Raw genomic sequence first — 20,837 nt, forward strand, 5'->3', positions numbered from 1 at the left:
AGGAAGGAATTAGAGACAGAAGAAACTGTTTTGGAGGTGATGGACATGTTTATTATCTCAATTGTGGCAGTGGTTTCATGGGTATATACGTATCTCAAAATTTATCAGATTGTACACTTTAAATATGTGTGGTTTATTGTAAGTTAATGAGGAACCCAGTTCTCCAGGTCTTCACCTTCCACTTCTCAAGGTTGTAATCTACACAACCATAATTCAGGCACTAAGGGAGACTTGATGATGAGGACAAAGAAAGAAAGGCAGCAAATAATTCAGCCTGAGAAGTCCATAAATCAATCCAAGGTTTGCTGAGCAGGAGGGAAAACAGGAAAGAGAGAACCCAGCAGCTGACAGGAACAGTCACTGTGGAGAGCCCAGTCCAGAAAGCAACAGCGATGGGCCCAGCCCAAGCCCCTCCCCATATTCACGTTGCCTGCTCTTTCTCTACAAACCAAGCCAACGTTTAACTGCACTGGGCCCCGTGGTCAGCTGCTCCCACCTCTGCTGCTTGGCAGCCTGCCAAGAGGGACAAAGTCCATAGCTGCAGGGGGGAGCTACAGGCCCTAGAAGTGTGAGAGGGGTCGGGGCAGGAGGAGGCCAAGGGGGGCCAGGTGCAGACTGAGGAGTCCTGAAGGGCATTCCGCCTCTTCCCCTCCGCAGGCACCACCGTCACAAGATGAAGTTAGTCCTGGGGATGGCGGGCGGAGTTCACAGTTCCCTGCACCCCGTATCATGTGTACTAGTCTCCTCAAAAATTCTAAAACGTGCTGGCATTGTCTCCGTGAGATGGGAGAGGCTACATACCATCCCAGAAAGGAATCACTCTCTTGGCCCCCCTTCTCAAAAGCAGCAGCTCTGTGGTGTCACCAGCTGATTTCTTAAGGCATAAACGGACGATCGTCCACTCGAGCAACAGAAGAGTGAGGAGCTTCCAAGAGGCATTATGTGCTGTCCTCGGCCTGAGCCTGACCAACAGCGGGCCCTGAGTCATTAACTGCACTTGATAACACACTGTCACGCACTGCTAGATAACCATTACTTTTATAGGAACATACGAAAAACGCTTCTTATTTCTCTTTATTCTCCGCTATCTAGAAACAGCAAAGGGCTAATGGTTTTCCTTCCTGCCAAGGGAATCCTCTGTGTGTGGCCATCCCCGTGCACCTTCTTTACAGGCTGGAGCTGCGGGGTCTTTCCCCTCCAGGCCCTTCCGAGAGGTCCTGCTGCCGTGGCCTCACATGGGGACTCCAGTCCCAAGTTAATTCTGGGTGTTGAGCAACTCGGCCAGGGTCCAGGCAGCTGGAGAGGTCTCAGCTGAAGGCCCGTGTTCTGAAGCACCCAGGACCTGGGTACTGGAAGACTGAGGCTCTGAAGAGGAGCTGGAGGGGACAGGGAGGAAGTCCTCACAAAAGGTCGTCTCCAGCTGGTGTCCTGAGACCAGTGGAAAAATTAAAGGTTCTTGGCATGGGTAACTTCTGCCCCTAGTGAAATTTCAGCAACCTGGACTTAGAAATTAAGTGAAAATGTTGGCAGACGGTTTTTTCATCTGGGCTGAGATAGGCAGGAAGGTGGTTTAAATTCCCTGCTGGCTATGGACAGTCCTGTTACCAGAACCCTCTCCCGCTGCCTTCTTCCCGCATCACGCCTCCTGCGTTATCCAGCATCTCCTCGTCCCATGACTGGAACTTTGGCTGGGCAGGCCCTAGTAGAAAATCATATTTGCTTTCCCTCCTGGCAGCTGAGGGTGGAGGGTTGGAGGAATAGTTCAGATGTACAGCTTCCTCAGCCGCCTCGCCAGCTCAGGGCCCCATCACTAAGGCTGCCTGGTCACTGGCACACTGTGGCTGCTACGCAGGACTCACACGGCCTCCTTCTGCCCAGAAGGGAAATATACAACGAAGGGTGGATTTTACCTGCTCCCACATTTTGCCCCAATAACCCACACTTACTATCTCCAATTATTTTCTCCCCATCTCCCCCATTATCTTAAATCCATTTCAATCAGTCATTGCCCCCAGCCCTCCACTGTAACCGCTCTTACCAAGGTCATCAGTAACTTCCCAGCTGCTAAAACCAACAATCAATTTCCTCTCCTCATTTTTTAAACCTATCCGCAGCCTTTGCTACAGTTAATCTCTCCCTCCTCCCTGATGGGATTCCTTCACTTGGCTTTCCAAAACACTTCATTCTCTCGGTTTTCATCCTGCTTTACCAGTTTCTCATTTTCTGTCTCCTCTGCTGGTTTCTCATCTTCTCCCAGACCCACTAAAGGTCCTTACTTTCTTTTCTTATACCATCAAAATGCTAATGGTCCCCAAATACACACCTCCAGCCAGATCTCTCTCACCAACTCCAAACTCACATTCTATTGCCCAGTTGCCATTTCCACTTGCACATCCAATAGATACCTCAACTCAACTTTCCCAAAATTCACCCCCTTACTTTCCCTTCAAAACCTGCTCCTCTGGGGTGAGGCACAGTGGCTCATGCCTGTAATCCCAGCACTTTGGGAGGCCGAGGTAGGCGGATCACTTGAGGCCAGGAGTTTGAGACCAGCCTGGCCAACATGGCAAAACCCCATCTCTATTAAAAAACAAAACAAAACAAAAACCCACAACAAAACCTTGCTCCCTTCATGGCCTTCCACATCTCAGTGAACGGCAGCTCCTTCCTTCCAGTCACTCAGGTGAAAACTCTTGGATTGCTTAGATGGGTGCTAGCAGTGGAGGGGATGAGAAGTGGTCTGGTCCTGCACATCTCATGGGTGGGGGGGATCCAGTCCCAGGCATTCTGGATGCTGAGTTACTCATTCTGCCAGCAACCAGGGTCCAGGGAGCCGGAGAGGTCCTGAAGCTCCCAGGACCCGCGTGATTGGGTACAGTCAACAGTTATGAGAGAATTAAGGATGACTCCAAGATTTTTGCCTTATAACTGGTCAGCTTCTGCCCTCACTCCCCTATACTCAGTTCTAACATAGCAGCTAGAGATTATTTTAAAATGTAAGATGACTGGCCAGACACAGTGGCTCACGCCGGTAATCCCAGCACTTTGGGAGGCCAAGGTGGGTGGATCACCTGAAGTCAGGAGTTCGAGACCAGCCTGGCCAACATGGAGAAACCTCGTCTCTACTAAAAATACAAAAATTGGCCGGGCATGGTGGTGCGCACCTGTAGTCCCAGCTACTGGGGAGGCTGAGGCAGGAGAATCACTTGAACCCAGGAGGTGGGCTGAGTGAGCTGAGATCACACCACTGCACTCCAGCCTGGGTGACAGAGCGAGACTCCATCTCGAGGAGCGGGGGGGAAATAATGTAAGATTACTGCTGCTCAAAACCCTGCCTGCATCTGAATGTCACTAGAGCAAACGCTGAAGTCTGAGAGTGGCCAACCTGGCATACCTCATCTGCCCGCCTCCCTGTCCCAGCCCATTTTCTTCCCTGACCTTACCTTCTATTCACTTGCCCAGCTCCAGGCTCAAGTCCCCCTCAAACAAGCCAGCCAGGCTCTTGCTTTGTTTCAACCTTTGTTTCCTGTGCCTGGAGCAAAGCACTTTCACCCCACCCCATAATATCCACAAGGCCAATTCTGTCACTCCTAGCAAGACTTTGCTCAAATGCTCTCAATGACCACCGTTTTAAAAATTGCCACCACCCACACCCACACTCCTGATCCCCTTTACCCAGCTCCCCTCGTTCTTTTCCTATAGCACTCATTCATTCGGGAATGCTATTTAATTTACACATTTATCCCATTTATTGTGCATTGTCTGTCTCCCTCCTCTAGAATGTGTGCCCTGTGAGGACAGGGAATTGGTCCGTTTTGTTTATAGATGTATCCCAACCACCTAGAACAATTCCTGGCTTATGCCACGTGCTCGGTAAGTACTTGCTGGTGAATGACACAGTCAGGCTCAGGGCTTAGCTGGGTGTGCGCCGAGGCAACGGACAGAGCCTGGAAATTCTAAAGCCATTAGGATGAAGCAGGTGCTTGGGGGTGGATCAGCCATAGGTCCTGGACAGCAGGGAGATTATTTACCTAGGAGACGGTGGAGGTGGACATCCCTCTCACTCGCCTCCCTAAAAGCCTCCCTGTTGCTTCTGACTTCTGATGGGCTTCTTTGTATCACTTTCTCAGCTTGCCTGCCTTTTGACTACAGTTTTCAGCTGTTTGCCTTGTGTTCTATCATAGCCTTGCCTCAGACCTTTCCCTGCTCTGGAACTCATTTCAAATTAGATCTACCAAATGTTGACGCTGGAAGAAACCAAAGATGTCACTTATATTTTTAGTTTGGAAGTAAAATTATGCTTTGAGGACGTCTTCATCCCTGAGCTTCTCACTAAACAAATACTACAACGAATCAAACTCCTTGATTGCCCTCCCCTCCCGCCAAGCACAAGAGTGGCTACTTGGAGCTGTGAATTTCAAGAAAGGGCCCAGAAGCAGGCTGATAGGGTGCATTACGGGAGGATGGCACACCCTGGAGTACCCCAGCATCCTCTCCAGGGCTTGCTCAGAACACTCTTCCCATGCCAGGAGCCCAGGCCCCAATCTGAGAATGGTGAGCTCTGATAAAAGCACTAAACCAGGAGGAAAGGGGTCAAACCAATCTAAGGGTCTCCATCTCCCAGCCTCCTGCCCACAGCAGCAGCAAAGGGTCCTTTCGGGAAGCGACAGCAGTCTCTTCTTCGGCAAAGGGACAGGGAGATGACGAGATGAAGCTTAAGGGCCCGTTCTCTGTAGGAGTTTGCTTTGCCTGGGAGGCGAGAGGAGTTAACTGATGACAGAAAGGTTAAACTGCTGAGAACACCAAAACAACAGAAAAATAGGCAGGTCCAGGTTCCTCTACTGACCACACACATCCTTGATCAGCCCGCTTACCGTGGTAAAGGAGCCATTTCACTAACCCAGCCCGAGGCCCTGGGTGACTCATGCCCTCCAGAGCAAACCTGGGCCCTGCCTGCAGCTCCCCAGTCCCTCAGAACACTCCCCTCCAGCTGAAGCCATCCACCAGCGAACGGGGAAGAGGAGTGCTCAGGCCCCGCGCTTGGGAAGGGAAGAAGTTATGGGTAGGCAGTGTAAGGGTTAAACAGAGAACTCGACTGGATGGCAGGATTCCCACACATGTCAGGACTCTCCAGGGAATCAGCGTGCTGGAAGGCAGGCTCTATCCAGGGAGAAGGAGACCACAGCCGCCGCCCTGCTGCCTCCACCTCCCCACACAGGAGCCACGTGACCAACCAAGGGCTGTGGGTGCTCTTTTCGCCTCAGGCCTCTGTTCCCACACAAGACACAGTCAACACATTCCCAGGCCCACACAGACTCACCACAGAGCCCTGGGACCCAAACATTGCCAGAGAAAGGACCAGGGAGAGCCCCTCATCCCCCGCGTTCCTGTCACTGCTCCCCTCCACTTGCCCCTGTCAGCCCAGTGGTTTGCATTAGACCTGGAAGGCAATCTCTCCTACCTCTTCGTGCCATTCCTGCTAATTCCCAGGCCAACCTTTACCCAATTCCAGAGAGGCTTGCGGAAAGCTGCTCACCTCCTAATCTCTGCCATGTGAGGAGCTGAGCTGGTTACCAGGTTCCAGACCCAGAGTCCCAACGCCAGCTTAGTCCCCAAGCCTCCAGCTTTCGCCCTGGGCCAGCTCCGTCTCCCCTGATTCTCCAGAGGGAGGGTACTCAGGCCTAAATTCCTGGACAAGCACGTGGAGCACTCAGCACCAGGTAAAAAGTGGGTAGACCTTCCCTCTTCCCTCACAGCGCAAACTGAGCAAATTCCTAGGATTTCAGGCCACTGGCCAGAAATTCCCAGGAAGAAGGGACACACCAGCCCATTTTCATCCCTCTGGAAACACAAGTTAACCTCCAACCCAGGGACAATCCCCAGTTGCCGCAGACCTGGGAACCAGACTCCATGGGCCCAGAGCATCTCTCGTGTTCTCCTCCAGTTCCCACACCTCCACTCTGTATTGAAGGCTTTCTTTCTCTAAAATCCTTGTGAGACTCAAGCTGGATGCCTTTGGCAGCTCTTACTCACCTGCAAAAGGGTAGGTATTGCTTTAAAGAACCTCAAATCCTGTGGCCCATGAACTTGACACTCCTCTCATCATTTTCCCTGATGGCCCACCTCTGTATTCCACGTTCCTCCAGGCCTGGCTGCAGTCTCACTACCAAATCAGACCTGGGAACCCCAGCCCTATCAGCTTTACCCATAAGCAAGGAGCTATTCCTAGCCCACTGGTCACCCAGAACGCTCCAGTACTTGGGAAAATCCCTCTGGGGCTTCCCACAGAAATACAAAATTCCCTGAATGTGGGTTAGTGGTTGCAAAATTTCTGTCACTGCTGCGGGGATAGCAGAATTACCCCAGGCAGCTGGAAGAGAGGTGAATGAGAAGCCAGTGATGACACAGTGAAGAGCTGGAGGTAATGCTCTCCCTACAACACACACACATTTGTACTGGGAAATTTTTAAAAAGAGAGCCTATACTAGAAGGGGTTGGGTAAGGGATGGCTTAGGGAACCTCCCCCTGCCAGCAGAGTCAGAAAAAGACACCAGGCCAAGGCTGGGGAATCTCAAGACCACAGAACAGTTTGGTATTGCCATCATCATCAACAAAGCTACTATTTATTAAGTTCTTTACACACATTATCTCTAATCCTTACAACGACCTTGAAAGGCAGGCATTATTATCTCGATTTGCAGGAGCGGTAACTGATGCTCTGAGAGCTTAAGTAACTTGTCCAAGATCACACAGAGGGTGAGCAGCGGGGCCAGGATCCAAACTCTCCTCCACCTGGTTCCAGCTTGTGCTCACATTTCTACGATGCCACATTACAATAGAAAAAGCCCTGGGATAGTCACGGGATAGTCACGCATCTTTCTAGGTCTTAGTTTCTTACAGAGAGTCCTGGATGACCTCTAAGCGTCCTTCCAACTCCAGAATCCTATGTATCTATGGGACTCCCCGGAGGGGCCGTAAGCGCAGGAGATGGAAGCATCGTCCTTCCAGGAGTGGGTGGGGCGGCACAAGGGCTCTCACCTCCCCCATTTTTGTAGCAGAGATAGGGAAACCTCCAGACGTTGCCCAGCCCGATGATCTCCCCGGCCACTGACAGCACAAACTCCATCTTGTTGTTCCAGTGCCCCCGCTCCAGGGTGCCTTCTTCCTCCTCCTTTTCCATGACTGGATACACTGGCTTTGTCTCTCCATTACTGGCTGTGCCTGAGGCCCTGCTATCCATCCCACCTGGAAAACAAGTGGGATGCCCTGTTACTGTTGGGAACCCCAGAAGGAAACCCCTCCTCCTCCTCCTTTTCCAACAAATCCATAAGGGGATGAGTGCCCTGGAAGAGGCGAATGCTATGCCCTTCCCTGCAGACCGTGTCCTCCTTAGCACTTCTCAGTGGTGGAAGCTGGGTGACAGCTACTGAGCGTATATATCCCTTTCCTGTTTCAGGAGGAAAGTGCTGGTGCTGAAGGACGGCCTTTGCTTCCACTATAAGGCCCTCTTGGGTTGAGGCTTGTAGACATGGAGGAGTTCACGGGCCGCTGTGCTGTCTAAATTCTCCCTGCCGCCCTACAGTCAGCCTCGCCGGGATTAGCACGTGCTTCCATCTCTTTACTCTCTATGCTGGGACACGTGGAAAGGATGGGATTTCACATGTCCTCAAAGCCACCAATTGCCCTTGCAGGAATTTACCCTGAGGAAATAATTGTGATTGTGAGTGAAAGGTGTAGCATAGGATATTTATTGTTTATAACAGCGAAAAATCAGAAAGTACATAAATTGTCAAAAATGCTAGATATGTTGATAAATTATGGCACATTCACATAATGAATTACTATATATAATCATTAAAACCTGTGTTACAGAAACAAGTGTATCGGCACAAAAGGATGCTCACGATATATAGTAAAACCCAGTACGTACAATATGATCATGCTTGACAAATATCTTAGAAAGTATTTATAGGCATTGAAAGATTAGGATAGCCACCAAAATGTTTTTTGTTTTTTTTTTTTTGAGACGGAGTCTCGCTCTGTCCCCCAGGCTGGAGTGCAGTGGTGCTATCTCGGCTCACTGCAAGCTCCGCCTCCCAGGTTCCTGCCATTCTCCTGCCTCAGCCTCCCAAGTAGCTGGGACTACAGGCGCCCGCCACGCGCCCGGCTAATTTTTTGTATTTTTAGTAGAGACGGGCTTTCACCGTGTTAGCCAGGATGGTCTCGATCTCCTGACCTTGTGATCCACCCGCCTCGGCCTCCCAAAGTGCTGGGATTACAGGCATGAGCCACCGCGCCCGGCCCAAAATGTTTTTCTTTCAGCAGCTGGGTTATAGGAATATTTCCTTATCTATATTTTCTACATTTACAACAAAAAATGTTTTACTTTTGTAATATAAAAATAAAAGCCAGTTTAAAAAAAAATCCTGTCAAAGGACGGGGAGAGTTGAGGGGACCAGGAATTGTGTGTCTCTCTGAAATCAGCAGAAGGGAGAGATGAGCTATGTGCTTTTTCTTTTCTGGTGACAAGTGGAGTCTGTGACAGTAGAGAAGATGACATAAACTAAAAAGCCACAGTTTTAACCATTCACTGTCAGAAGTGGCCCATTCCAGACTACTGGGATTGAGGATGACTGGGTGTGGCTCCCATTTAGTCAGCAACTACTACAGACTAGGCACTTCATATGCATTCATTTCATTTAGTTCTCACAGCAACCCTGAGATGTAAGCATTACTACCTCCACTTTATAAATAAGGAAGTTGCAGCTCAGAGAGGTTCAATGATGTGACTGCTGCTGCCATGTAGCTAGTAAACTGCACAGCCAGGACTTCAACCCATCTGCCCCTGCTCTTTCAGTCCCAGCCCTTTGATTACAATGGCTGCCTGGGTTCACTGGCATGTCTACTAAAAGCATCTTCTAGTGACTCTGCCTTGATTTTGCAGAGTGGCTTCTTTTCTGGAGAAGTAGGCAGACGGACTTTTTTCTAACCCTCAAGCAAAGTTCATGTTAACAGAACTTTCTCAGCAGTAACCTCTTCTGGCCACAGACTCTCCTTTGGCTCTGACCCAGGAAGTCAGAAAGTGAGGGAACAGTCGGGCACAGTGGCTCACGCCTGTAATCCCAGCACTTGGGAGGCTGAGGCAGGCGGATCACCTGAGGTCAGGAGTTTGAGACCAGCCTGGCCAACATGGTGAAACCCCGTCTCTACTAAAAGCACAAAAATTAGCCAGGTGTGGTGGCTGGCACCTGTAACCCAAGCTACTCAGGAGGCTGAGGCAGGAGAATCGCTTGAAACCAGGAGGTGGATGAAACCAGGTGCAGTGAGCCGGGATCGCGCCACTGCACTCCAGCCTGGGCAACAAAGCGAGACTCCGTCTCGAAAAAAAAAAAAAGAAAAGAAAGAAAAGAAAAGAAAAGAAAAAAGAAAGTCAGGGAACAGCAGGTATCTATTTTTATTTGATAAATTAGGGAATGAGCTCCTTTCTACAAAGGAGAAACCCAAGTAACTGGTCCCAAGAGGGCTCCCGGGTCCTTTTGGGAAGGTTGTCAAGGTACTGACTCTGCTGGAGGCCTCCCCTCCCTTTACCAGCGGATGGATCCCTCCTGGTGATGGAAAACCTTCCCTTCTCCACCTCCCAGACTCTGGGGGAAACAGTAGCACTTTCCTGGCTCCCTTAGCCCCATTAGAGCTGCTTCTCAGACGTAGCGTGTTGTGTCTGAAAGGCCATGAGCTGTAGAGTCAGATGAGACCAGGTTCATTTTTTCTCATACCAGTGTCTGACTTCAGAGAAGTTAATGAATGACTCTGAGTCTTAGTTTGTTCATCTGTAAAATTGGGGATGATTGATAGGATATACTTAGCTATAAGAATTAAAAGAGGAAATATACATATATATACGCACTTAATAGAATAACAGGTACTCAAATTTTTGTCTTCTTTCAGTCCTGTCAAAGAGTTGATCATTGTTCTCTTTTCTCAGAGTTAAATCTGATTTTTCTTGGAGCTAAATCCAACTGTCTTTCCTCTCAATCTAGGGCGCTCTATTTCCAAATCACATTGTCACTTAAGTCAACAGCCACCCAAGTTGCAGAAAGTCAAGAAAGTAGCATATAATCTTGGCATTTGCACACATAAATGTCAGAAGCATATTTTCTAGGAGAGGGTAAGAAAAAAGTCCTTTGGTTGTAAGTCCCATGGATCCCACCAACCTGCAGACTCAGACCCAGAAACAGAAAAAAAAAAGAGAAAACATTTCGAACCTTACTGAAGTTGCCGCCAGAGGTCCAGTCGGGGAGGAGAATTATCTGAGGGGGAAGGGGAAGGTGCCGGCTATTTAAAGTGTGGTTCCAGGAGCCTCTGTGGCACTCGTAATTCTAAACTTGGCCCAGCCCACATTCCACCCTTGTGCCTCCCCCTCCACTTTTCTCCCCTCCCCTCCCTCGGCCACCGGGCAACCCGCACACGAGTGATTCCGCAGTCTGGGGAGTGTGCACACCCTGGCAGGTCGGGCCAGTTGCTGGTGAGCTTATGAAGCATGGTCTCTTCCCCAGAGCTCATGTGCGCCTTCCCACCTGGTGAGCTCAGGGTCTCTCTGGAGGGATCCTGCCTCCCACCCCTGTCTCCAACACAAGTGCTCCTATAAATCCATCAAGAATAGGGGTTCCTTTGGTCAGGTGCTGTGTAGATTAATTTAAAAATACATTTATCTTACCGTTTTGCAGCTTGCAATGTGGAATGGACGATGATTTAGAACAAAGATACATAGATAAAGAACTTGGAGATGTCAGAAAAACTTCCCAAACATACACAGACATTTATACACACAGAAGTCGTCTGAAAAAATTTTCACTAAATGGTTAATAGTAGTTACTTTTGTAGAGTGGAACTGACATCAGGAGATGGCAGTAAGGGAGTTTTTTCCCCCACTTTATCAATATTGTTTGGATTTTTAAATAATATGCTATAATTTTAAAATATTTTTTAAATCAGTAGAGAAAAGGAAGTGCCAACGTTTAAAATAAAGCAAAGCCCTAAAGCTGTCATCAGTGAAGGAGCTGGCAGTGAGCACGAGGCACAGGTCATCCAGGGAGCTTCGTTCTTCTGCAGGAACAGCCCACAGAGGCGGCTGTGAGAGCAGTTCCTTCAGCCTGGAGTCTAGGACAGGGCAGAGTCCCACCTCAGCCACGTGCTGAAGCACAGTGCATGATGCAGGGAACCTGCTTAGACTTTGACACCGGAGAGTGTGGGGTCTGAGTCCTACATAGGTGACTGTCCAGCTTGAGATTTCAGGAGACGGTGACTCACTGTAAATGGTAGCTGTTATTCATCCTTAAGGGATTATTCACAGTGAGCAGGGAAGTCTTCTTGAGGGAGACAGGACTGGGGAACCCCTGAGCTAAGCTGGGCTCTGGCCAGACGGTGAGAATGAGTTAGGGGGGGATGGGGCAATGGGTGAGTGAGGTGACACAGACATCTTGAGATGACAGAGAGGTGTGGAAAGAAAGATGAATCGAAGAGTCTAAGGTAGTTTCCATTTCCTGCATCCCTCATCTGACTTAAGGGCATGGGGCAGGGGCAGGAAACACTGCGTGGCAATACCTGGAGAGCCTCCCAGAAGCTTCTTGGAAATTATTCTTCTTATGTTTCAGCTACCCTGTTCCTCTCCCCTTTCAAGCTTTCATCTGTTAGATTGAGCCATCTAAAGCCATAAACCAAAAGGGTCCTGAGACAGCCTACAAACTCGCGTAAAAAAAGACCATCTTCAAAGCAGGGCTCTTGACTTCCATTTTGACTCATCCTTGAGTGGTACTTGCCAATGGCCTACTACGCATCATAAACTTTGGCATCTGTAATCTAAAATTACCAGATAACTCGGTTTTTCTCAGATACCATTCGGCCTTTGGCCATGTTGCACAGCCCCTTCTGTGTCCTCATATATGCAAACGGTTGCAATTTCCAGTTTCCAGGAAAGACTGTCAGTGATAAGGACATCATCAGGCTTATCCTGAGTTGGCTGTAAGTTGCTGCTCTTGTATTAAGGAATGTTGGCTTTACTTACCAACTCTTTTGTTTTTACATAACTGCTGCCATGTTACCACATATTGACTCCTATTTTATTCCTCTCCAAATCTTTGTTATCCCCAATTTCTTTTTCCCTTATAAAGTGGGAATGGCTATGGTAGGTTTTTTGTCCTGCTTAGGTTGACAAAAGTTAAACAACAACAACAAAAAGCTTGAGAACCACTGGTAGATAAATGTTGGTGACAGTCCCTCACAACTTCCTGGCTGGGGTTCCACACAAAACAGGCGTGACTAGCCTTGCATCTACCTCACGTTGCCATCATCCTTTGGTCTGCTGGGTGCAAAGTCAAGAAACCTGAAAACAAGTAACACCAGAATTAGTATTCAAGAGTTCTTACTCAAGAGACTGCATAAGTTTTAAGACTCACTAGAGATTGTTAGTGAGGATACTGAAGGCTGCACTTCCCACAACAGGACTGTGTAAAATGAAGTGAGCCACGCAAAAAGCAGGCCTAGGAGGTCTGGTTCGTACCAAGTTCATCCCAGGTATGTTTAAATGACAGTACGCCATGATATGCTCTCCCAAAAATTGTTTGACTCTACAAGGAGTGGAATAAACATTTCTGAGCAACATCAAGGTGGCAAAGGAAGTGGTGGGTTCTCCTCTGCAGACTTTGAAATTAAGAGATGTAGTTCTGTTTAACTGCAGGAGCCAGGAACCTGCTGACCTTTTGGATCCCTTTTCGAATATCACACTGAAAGAAAAGAAAACAGCAAGTAGAACAGACTAAACAAATTATGGCTTGCTATAACTGAAATCATTTGAACAACAAAATGAATAATGATAGTACGGTATTGTAGCCCAAAGAACAAAATTCATTAAGAAGTTCATGCTGATACATATAACCAATGCGTTAGTAAGTAGGAATGAAAGGATCATTCTTCCTTGCAGTTGAATTCCAATAAATAAATATAGAAGGATGCCGAGCATGGTGGCGTGCACCTGTAATCTCAGCTACTCAGGGAGGCTGAGGTGGGAGGATTACCTAAGCTCAGGAGTTTGAGGCAACACAGCAAGACCCCAACTCAAAGAAAAAGAAGGCCGGGCGCGGTGGCTCAAGCCTGTAATCCCAGCACTTTGGGAGGCCGAGAAGGGTGGATCACGAGGTCAGGAGATCGAGACCATCCTGGCTAACACGGTGAAACCCCATCTCTACTAAAAAATACAAAAAAACTAGCCGGGCGAGGTGTCGGGCGCCTGTAGTCCCAGCTACTCGGGAGGCTGAGGCCGGAGAATGGCGTGAACCCGGGAGGCGGAGCTTGCAGTGAGCTGAGATCCGGCCACTGCACTCCAGCCTGGGCGACAGAGCGAGACTCCGTCTCAAAAAAAAAAAAAAAAAGAAAGAAAAAATCTTGGCCGGGCGCGGTGGCTCAAGCCTGTAATCCCAGCACTTTGGGAGGCCGAGACGGGTGGATCACAAGGTCAGGAGATCGAGACCATCCTGGCTAACACGGTGAAACCCCATCTCTACTAAAAAATACAAAAAAACTAGCCGGGCGAGGTGTCGGGCGCCTGTAGTCCCAGCTACTCGGGAGGCTGAGGCAGGAGAATGGCGTAAACCTGGGAGGCGGAGCTTGCAGTGAGCTGAGATCCGGCCACTGCACTCCAGCCTGGGCGACAGAACAAGACTCCATCTCAAAAAAAAAAGAAAAAGAAATCTTAATAAATGTAGAAGGAAAGAGAAAACTAGGAAATCACCACTAGACAAACACCACTATAGTAATTGTTGCAGACAAGATCTACCAATGAACGCTAACATTGGTGGTGAAAGTTCAAGGAGGAACAGAATTTTTACAATTCCAAAGTGTCTCCCCCAAGATATGCATTAATTACAAAGGGAAAAATAGTAATTTTGAAGTAGAGAAGCCAGGCAGAAACCACCTTAACCAAATGACCAAGGTCAACACCACCAGTAATAAGACATCAATATCTATCTGTATCATGAAGCATGGATATGATGTACTAAGCGGGACACAACATTTTTGTGATATTCTTTTGCCAAAAGTGTGGTTCAATCACAAGAATCATAAGGCAAACCCAAAGTGAGGGGCATTTGACAAAATTACTGATCACTACTCTTCAAAAGTGTCAAAAGTGTCACCAAAGACAAGACAGACAAGAAAGACTGAGGAAGTGTTTTAGGCTGCAGGAGACTAAGGGAAAATGACAACCACCAAATGCAATGTGGGGTCCTGAATGGGATCCTAGATAGGATCCTGGAATAGAAAAGGACATGAATGTAAAAACTGGTGAAAGTTGCATAAGGTCTTTAGTTTACTAGTACCCTACCAACGTTAATTCCCTCGTTCCAACAACTGTGCCATGGTTGTGAAAGATGCTAACATTAGAGGAAGCTGAGTGAAAGATGGAAGCTCTCTGTACTATTTTTGCAATTTTTCTGTAAGTCTAAAATAAAGTTTTTTCTTTTTTTGTTTTGTTTTGTTTTGTTTATACTCTATTACAGCCCAAGTACTTGACCCTGCTGTGAAAAGTTCTCGGATGTTACATGCAGAAACCAGAGAGGTCACTAAAAACTCTGAAGACCTTTCTGTTTGATCCCAGATGGGATAATTTACCTAAATTCTATAAGCTCCAATTTGTTTTCTTTTTTCGTTGTTTTTGAGATGAGGGTCTCACTCTATTGCCCAAGCTGGAGAGCAACGGCACAATCATAGGTCACTGCAGCCTCAACCTCCCAGGCTCAAAGGATCCGCTCAACTCAGTCTCCCCAGTAGCGTGGACTACCACCATGCCCAGCTAATTATTTTTTAATCTTTTATAGGGATAGGGTCTTGCTATGTTGCCCAGGCTGGTCTTAAACTCCTAGCCTCAAGCAATCCTGCCTCAGCCTCCCAAAGCACTGGGATTAGAGGCGTGAGCCACCACATCAGACCCAACGTCCGAAAGAAACAAGACTTACGACAAAGAATATTAATAACACCAACCATTACCATTACTAACGTTTGCTGCGCATTTCAAACGTGCCAGGCATGGCGCTAAGTGCTATACAGGCACCATTTCATTTTATCCTCAGAACAAACCTATGATACAAGTATTACTGACAAGATCATTTTAAAGATAGGAAAACAAAGCCTTAAAGATAATTAAATTACTTGCTAGGCCACATAACTAGTAAATGGTAGACCCAGGATTTGAACTCAGGTTTGTAGAATTCTAAAGTCCATTATTTACTTATAGCTACCATGCTATCTATACTTTAAGTCTAGAGGTAGAGGAAAAAAGACAAGAGAAACACTAAAAAGCACAACTCTAGTACTGTTTATTTTGGCTATTGTTGGCCCGTGGGATTAAATATAACTTTCTCAGGAAAGAGGTGAACAATGAAAATGACAAGAAAAAGGTTGCTTTCACTGAAAATCTCATCAGACCTGAAGAATACTTAAAAAATCTAATCAGAAGGCTCTCTTCCCATCCCAATGTGTTCCACAATTCTACTAGTCTGCCCTCCCTATTAAGGAAAATCATACCTTTTGTCTTTAACTCTACAAAAAGTAGTTGCAGTTATTTTCCAATTTTATCCAGTTTCTTCCAATCCCTGTTTCCCTGATTTCTTGTCCGACTCTCAGAGTACACAGAGTTTGCAACCCTTATGTAACTAGTCTCAGTGGGAAGTTCCTGATGAACAGTTACTGAGCAGGGGTTCTGAGGGAACGGAGACGCCCTGACACCATCAAGCTGTGGTGAGGGGTGAGGGCAGAGTGGCAACATTTAAAAAAAGCAACTTCAATCTCTGGACAGTCTTTTATCCTAAACATTTTTAAACACCACTGCAGGACGTTATTTGTGATGAGCAAAATCTACTGATGCACTGGTCATGCGACTGACTGATGTGGAATGCAAAGTGTGGCCGGAATCTCATCTCTGTCTCAGCCCAGAGAGAGGGAGGGAACCCAGAAGGAAAACGCGACTGTTTCCCATGAGTGAGAAACATGACAGCTCTCATCCGTCCTGGTTTCCCCAAACAACAGACAGGGCCTGCTCAAACTGTGTGGCGTCAATGCCTGTGAGCCAAAGACCATGAGGAACACACCTACAGTTAAACAAGCTGGGTTCGTTACTCATGGCAACAAGGGAGCGTGCACACAATGTAAACTGTGAGGTGTCTCAGTCACAGGGTGTCACTGAGGACTTGTTATTGGATGAATTCGTATTAGGTGATTTTGAGGAGGCTTCAGGAAGCCAGGCTTTGCTTTGGATCGGATGCTGTGCGGAAGTAGGAGTAATTTTATAATTGGGTTTCTTAATGGATTTTATCTAGAAAGCAGGAAAAACGAAGTGAAGCGAAAAGCTGTGATTGTTAAGGAAGGAGCAGTCACTTGTGTTAGCCAGCATCGGATGTTTGATCATTTGTGTGGGTTGGACGATGTTCACGTTGTTGTCTTTGTTCAGATATCATCATAGAGTGATCTTATTTGTGTCTGGATCCACCATGATCACAGAGTGGCCCTGCCTGACACTGGTATGTGAGAACGAACACCAGGGCAGCTCCTAGCAATACAAAGCCTAATCGACAATGTCAGTCCGATTCCCAGCTGTCAGGGGCTTCTTTTCTCTTTCTCAGCCATGATAGCCACACACACTCAGAGAAGTGAACTGACATAACAGAAAGTGGTGACTGTAGTGGGCGGAAGGCACCTGTACCTGTTCTCAAGGCCTTGGCCGTGGGTTTTCACCACCTCTCACCTATATTCTCCTCCTTCACACTAAGCCCAATCCCAACTTTTCCCACTCTTGTTATATCTTACCCCTATTCCCTCCATTAAAAAAAAAAAAATGCATTTTTTTCCTAGCATAGTTTGACATCATTGGGCAATTTTCCTCCCAATTATTCCATAAGATTAAAATTTAAAATTTTCTGAATCAGAAATACATGTTGGCTACCCCGGGAAACATTAAAGAAATTACCGATGTTTAATGCCCACTCCTGAAGAGAAGATTCTAATTGTTCTGAGGTGAAGCTGGAACATCGAGATTTTTTAAAAAGCTCTCTGGAAGTCTCTAAGAGGCAGCTAAATTTGAAAAGCTCTGTAGCCTAATTGCTGCTGTTAGCTAATTTCTTAGTCTATCCTCAGGGAAGATGTAGTACAGCTGGTCTTATCTCTGAAACTCCTTTTCAAAGCCACTCTCAGCCTTCTCTTCTCCAAGATAAATAATCTGAAACCCTTTTATCTTTCCTAAGAGTTCTTCCTTCTCACCCCCACCCACTGTTTTCATTGCTCTCCTTTGGAAGCTCTCCAGGTTCTAAACATCCCTGTCAAGCACTGGTGTCCAAAGCTCCCTCGCGGGCCCTTTCTGCTGCCTGCCTGCTGGCTGCTAGTACCGCTCGCTTCAGCTCTGCAGTTTCCACCAATGGAGAAATCAGCAACAGAGAGAGCTCTACCTACATGTCAGACTAAGAGGCAGAAGCAGCCTGAAGAAGGTCCCACAGCCTGACTGTTGGACCAGGGTGGCCTTCCATAGAGTTCTGCTACATGGACAATGCAGAAGGAAAACTAAAGAAGGGGCATAAAAGGAGAATGAGTTAGAGCCAAGTTCAGTGTGATGAAAAAAATGTATCACCTGGTAGGAAGAACTCCAAAATTCTAGTCCTGGATATGACCTGAATCAGCCACATAATCTGGGGCAATCCATGTTGCCTTTCTAGGACTCTGTTTTTCATGCATAAAACAAGAGAGTAAGACTGGGCCATCCCCAGGCCTCACGTCAGCTCTGAGTCTTCCACAGCTGATCTCAGGCTTGGAAGGAAAGAGACTGCTGGTCTGATCACCCCTCTTCTAACTGCTCTGGCCACAGCTCTTTCTTCAGCAACTCCAGTTATTCCAAGAGTTCTTATATTCCCGATTCCAACAGCCAATAAGGATAGCCCAGACTCGCACCTCTAGTCTGTAAGCTTCTTGAAGACAGTAGAGTGCCATCTGCCATCTCCTGAATACAGATAAAAGCCTAGGAGTGCTTAGCTCTCTCAGCAGATACTTTAAACATTTCCTTAACCTCCAGGAATCAGAGTTCCAAACAATAATGACCAGAATAACCGATATTCACTTTTCTTTTTCCTTTTTTTTTTTTTTTTTTGAGATGAAGTTTCGCTCTTTGTTGCCCAGGCTGGAGTGCAGTGGCACGATCTTGGCTCACTGCAATGTCTGCCTCCCGGGTTCAAGTGATTCTCCTGCCTCAGCTTCCCAAGTAGCTGGCATTACAGGAGCCTACCACCACACTCGGCTAATTTTTGTATTTTTAGTAGAGACGAGGTTTCACCATGTTGGCCAGGTTGGTCTCGAACTCCTGACCTGGTGATCCACCCGCCTCAGCCTCCCAAAGTGTTGGGATTACAGGTGTGAACCACCACGCCCGGCCAATACTCACTTTTCATCAACAATCATCCTTCCAAAACTTAGCACCACATGAAGTCATCCATATTAGCAGTTATGGCACACCCTAGGCACCTTCACATACATCTCTCATTTAGTCTTTATTGACAAGCCAGAAAGACTGGCATTATCCCTATTTTATAGGTAAGAAATTGAGTTTCACAGACAGGAAAACTAAATTGCCCAAGATTCCAAAGCTACGAAGTGACACACGTAGGATCTGGACATCTGTCTGCCCGGCCTCCTTCTGTTCCACTCAAGCAGATTTACCTTGCAGTTAATACAACATAAGCTTTGGGGCCCCTCCCTTGCATGGGTGCCTTCCAATCCCCTGTACCTAGTTTTGAATTATTAATTTTGTGCCATTTTCCATAAAGAGGACCCTCCGCGAATTGTCTAAGCTTCAGTACCTACAAAAATCTAGATCCGTCCCTGAACTCAGCTTTCCATGTAACCAGAAACACTACCATCTTGTTTAGTAATTTCAATCTGAGGGTATTTTTCAAACACGAATTCAAGAGGAATCCTTGCCAGCTTCTGCGCTAGGAACCTACGCTGGTTCTTTAAAGAAATGGTAAAGTATGGCTTTGCCTTGAGTCATGTGGCCGGGGTCACTCACTGTTCCGTCTTCCCACTTACTCTGCCCCCATGGTTCTCTTCTCCCACGCCGGGCTGTAGATTTCCTCTCCCTCACAGCAGGCCTTCCTGAGTCTGGCTTTAGCCTGTAGCATGCCCTTCCATGCTCGTTTTCGTAGATCACTTTATTCTGTACTCAATCTTTGGTAATGACTCTGTTCCACCCCTCCTGCTGCTTCTTTTGGTTTGCACTTTGGACCAGAACCTACTGCTGCTTTGGGATTGAGCCTCAGCTGCTTTCTGTAGCCAAAAAAGCAGGGCTGTTGTGACTTGAAAAGGGGGGAAGAAAGGGGATTGTTGTCTACTTCAATTTCTGTTAGGCAGGCTCTAACACTGACATTCACATTTCATTCCAACTTCTATAACCTCTCATATTTACCCATCAAAATATTCTAACACTATATACTATTCCTTCCCTATACCTTGACCTTAGGTATCAGATCTCTCTTCTTTAGACTTTATATGTATAAAATTTCCCTCTTTTGTCCCCTCTTTGCAAACCAGAGAGGGTGCAGATACAACTTTGGAAAAACACAGTTTAGTAAAGAAATAGCTTGGGAACTGAGGCTTTCAGGTGAACTCAGCACACCATTTCTTTCTCGCTCTGTCCTGTCCACTTGTCATCTCCTAGAGCTTTAATACCTCCTGCTATAACCATCTGAAAAATGAGAAAAATCTTTACTCAGTCACAATTTGCCATACAATGGTAACTGAATTCATAATATTAGAAAAACCAGGATAGAACTAGGCAATCTATACATATTTCCAAAATACATTTTTGTGTGTGTGTGCAGGCCATCTTTTAGAAATGTGTAGACACTATCCTAGTGGTAACAGAAGCACAGAAAAGTTGACGTTAGGATACCTGAGAATCTTAGGGCTATGTAATTCTAGACATGACTTAAGATGTGTATGTATTAATCCACAGAACCTACAGCAATTAGAATATTAAACATCTTCCAAACAAGAACTGCGAAACAAACACACAGAACCAGCACGGATCCACGCCCTTCCCACGTTGTAAACGAGTCTGAAGAGTCACCTGTCAATAGCAGCGATGGCAATATCATTACCTTGGAAAGAAATCATTGCTTCCTAGTTGACAAACTTGGGATGAAATACTTTAAAACTCTGAATTCCGCTTTCAGTTTCTTCTCTTGGCTCCTATGTTGTCATACCACACGTACTACCAATTTACAAAACCCCAATGCATCCATCCCTAGGAACAAAACGGAGATTCTTGTGATGCACAGGAAAAGACAAATTTCAATGATGAGGAAATCCTCACGTTTCCATTTCTGGATGGAAATTACACCAATTTTTGCTGACAGCTTCCAAGAGCACAGGCTGTAGAAGAAAAATGTATGGAGAGGAAACAAATTCATAAAGATACTTAACACTGTGGATACTATAAATTTTAAAATTCAAGATCTGATTCTTTCAGACAGAATTGTAATTTGAAGACTAAGAGAATGCTTTGCATAGATATTAAAAGGGATATGAACCATTTGGAGGGTGTTCAGAGGAGAATCAGTAGTTAAGGAACCCAGAACATGGTTGACAAGATTTGGAGATTTCTATTTTCCTAAGAAGTAAATTTGTTCTACTGAATGCAGGATATTGGCCAAAGGGCAGTTATAAATACTTCAAACTGCAGCAGTCTTATAAAATGTTAGCCCAAGTGTAAAAAGTTACTGCATTTCTTCTCATGAGCATTAAAAAAGAAA

General features: G+C 46.6%; 1 protein-coding gene and 1 long non-coding RNA gene across 4 annotated transcripts in view; both read right to left on the reverse strand.

Moving 5' to 3' along the window:
* Nucleotides 1-19,220, reverse strand: part of SLC6A13 (solute carrier family 6 member 13) — a 51,692-nt gene extending 32,472 nt beyond the window's left edge. For 2 of the 3 annotated variants that reach the window (XM_028829072.2, XM_028829065.2), the window contains exons 1-2: nucleotides 10,263-10,309; nucleotides 7,039-7,245 (exon numbers count right to left, since the gene is read on the reverse strand). In XM_028829072.2, coding sequence (XP_028684905.2) covers nucleotides 7,039-7,240 — 202 coding nt within the window. In that variant the 5' untranslated portion in view covers nucleotides 7,241-7,245; nucleotides 10,263-10,309. Of the gene's footprint in view, nucleotides 1-7,038; nucleotides 7,246-10,262; nucleotides 10,310-19,113 lie in introns of those variants that run through there. The other variant, XM_028829068.2, reaches the window with a different exon arrangement.
* LOC144332727 (uncharacterized) lies at nucleotides 1,060-4,903 on the reverse strand. The gene is made up of 3 exons (XR_013400764.1): nucleotides 4,875-4,903; nucleotides 4,069-4,247; nucleotides 1,060-1,342 (listed from the first exon to the last, which is right to left on the reverse strand). It is a non-coding gene; the product is annotated as an uncharacterized LOC144332727 (long non-coding RNA).
* Nucleotides 19,221-20,837: the final 1,617 nt, after the last annotated feature.

The sequence above is a fragment of the Macaca mulatta genome, chromosome 11 (genome assembly GCF_049350105.2).
Source record: "Macaca mulatta isolate MMU2019108-1 chromosome 11, T2T-MMU8v2.0, whole genome shotgun sequence".
NCBI lineage: Eukaryota > Metazoa > Chordata > Mammalia > Primates > Cercopithecidae > Macaca > Macaca mulatta.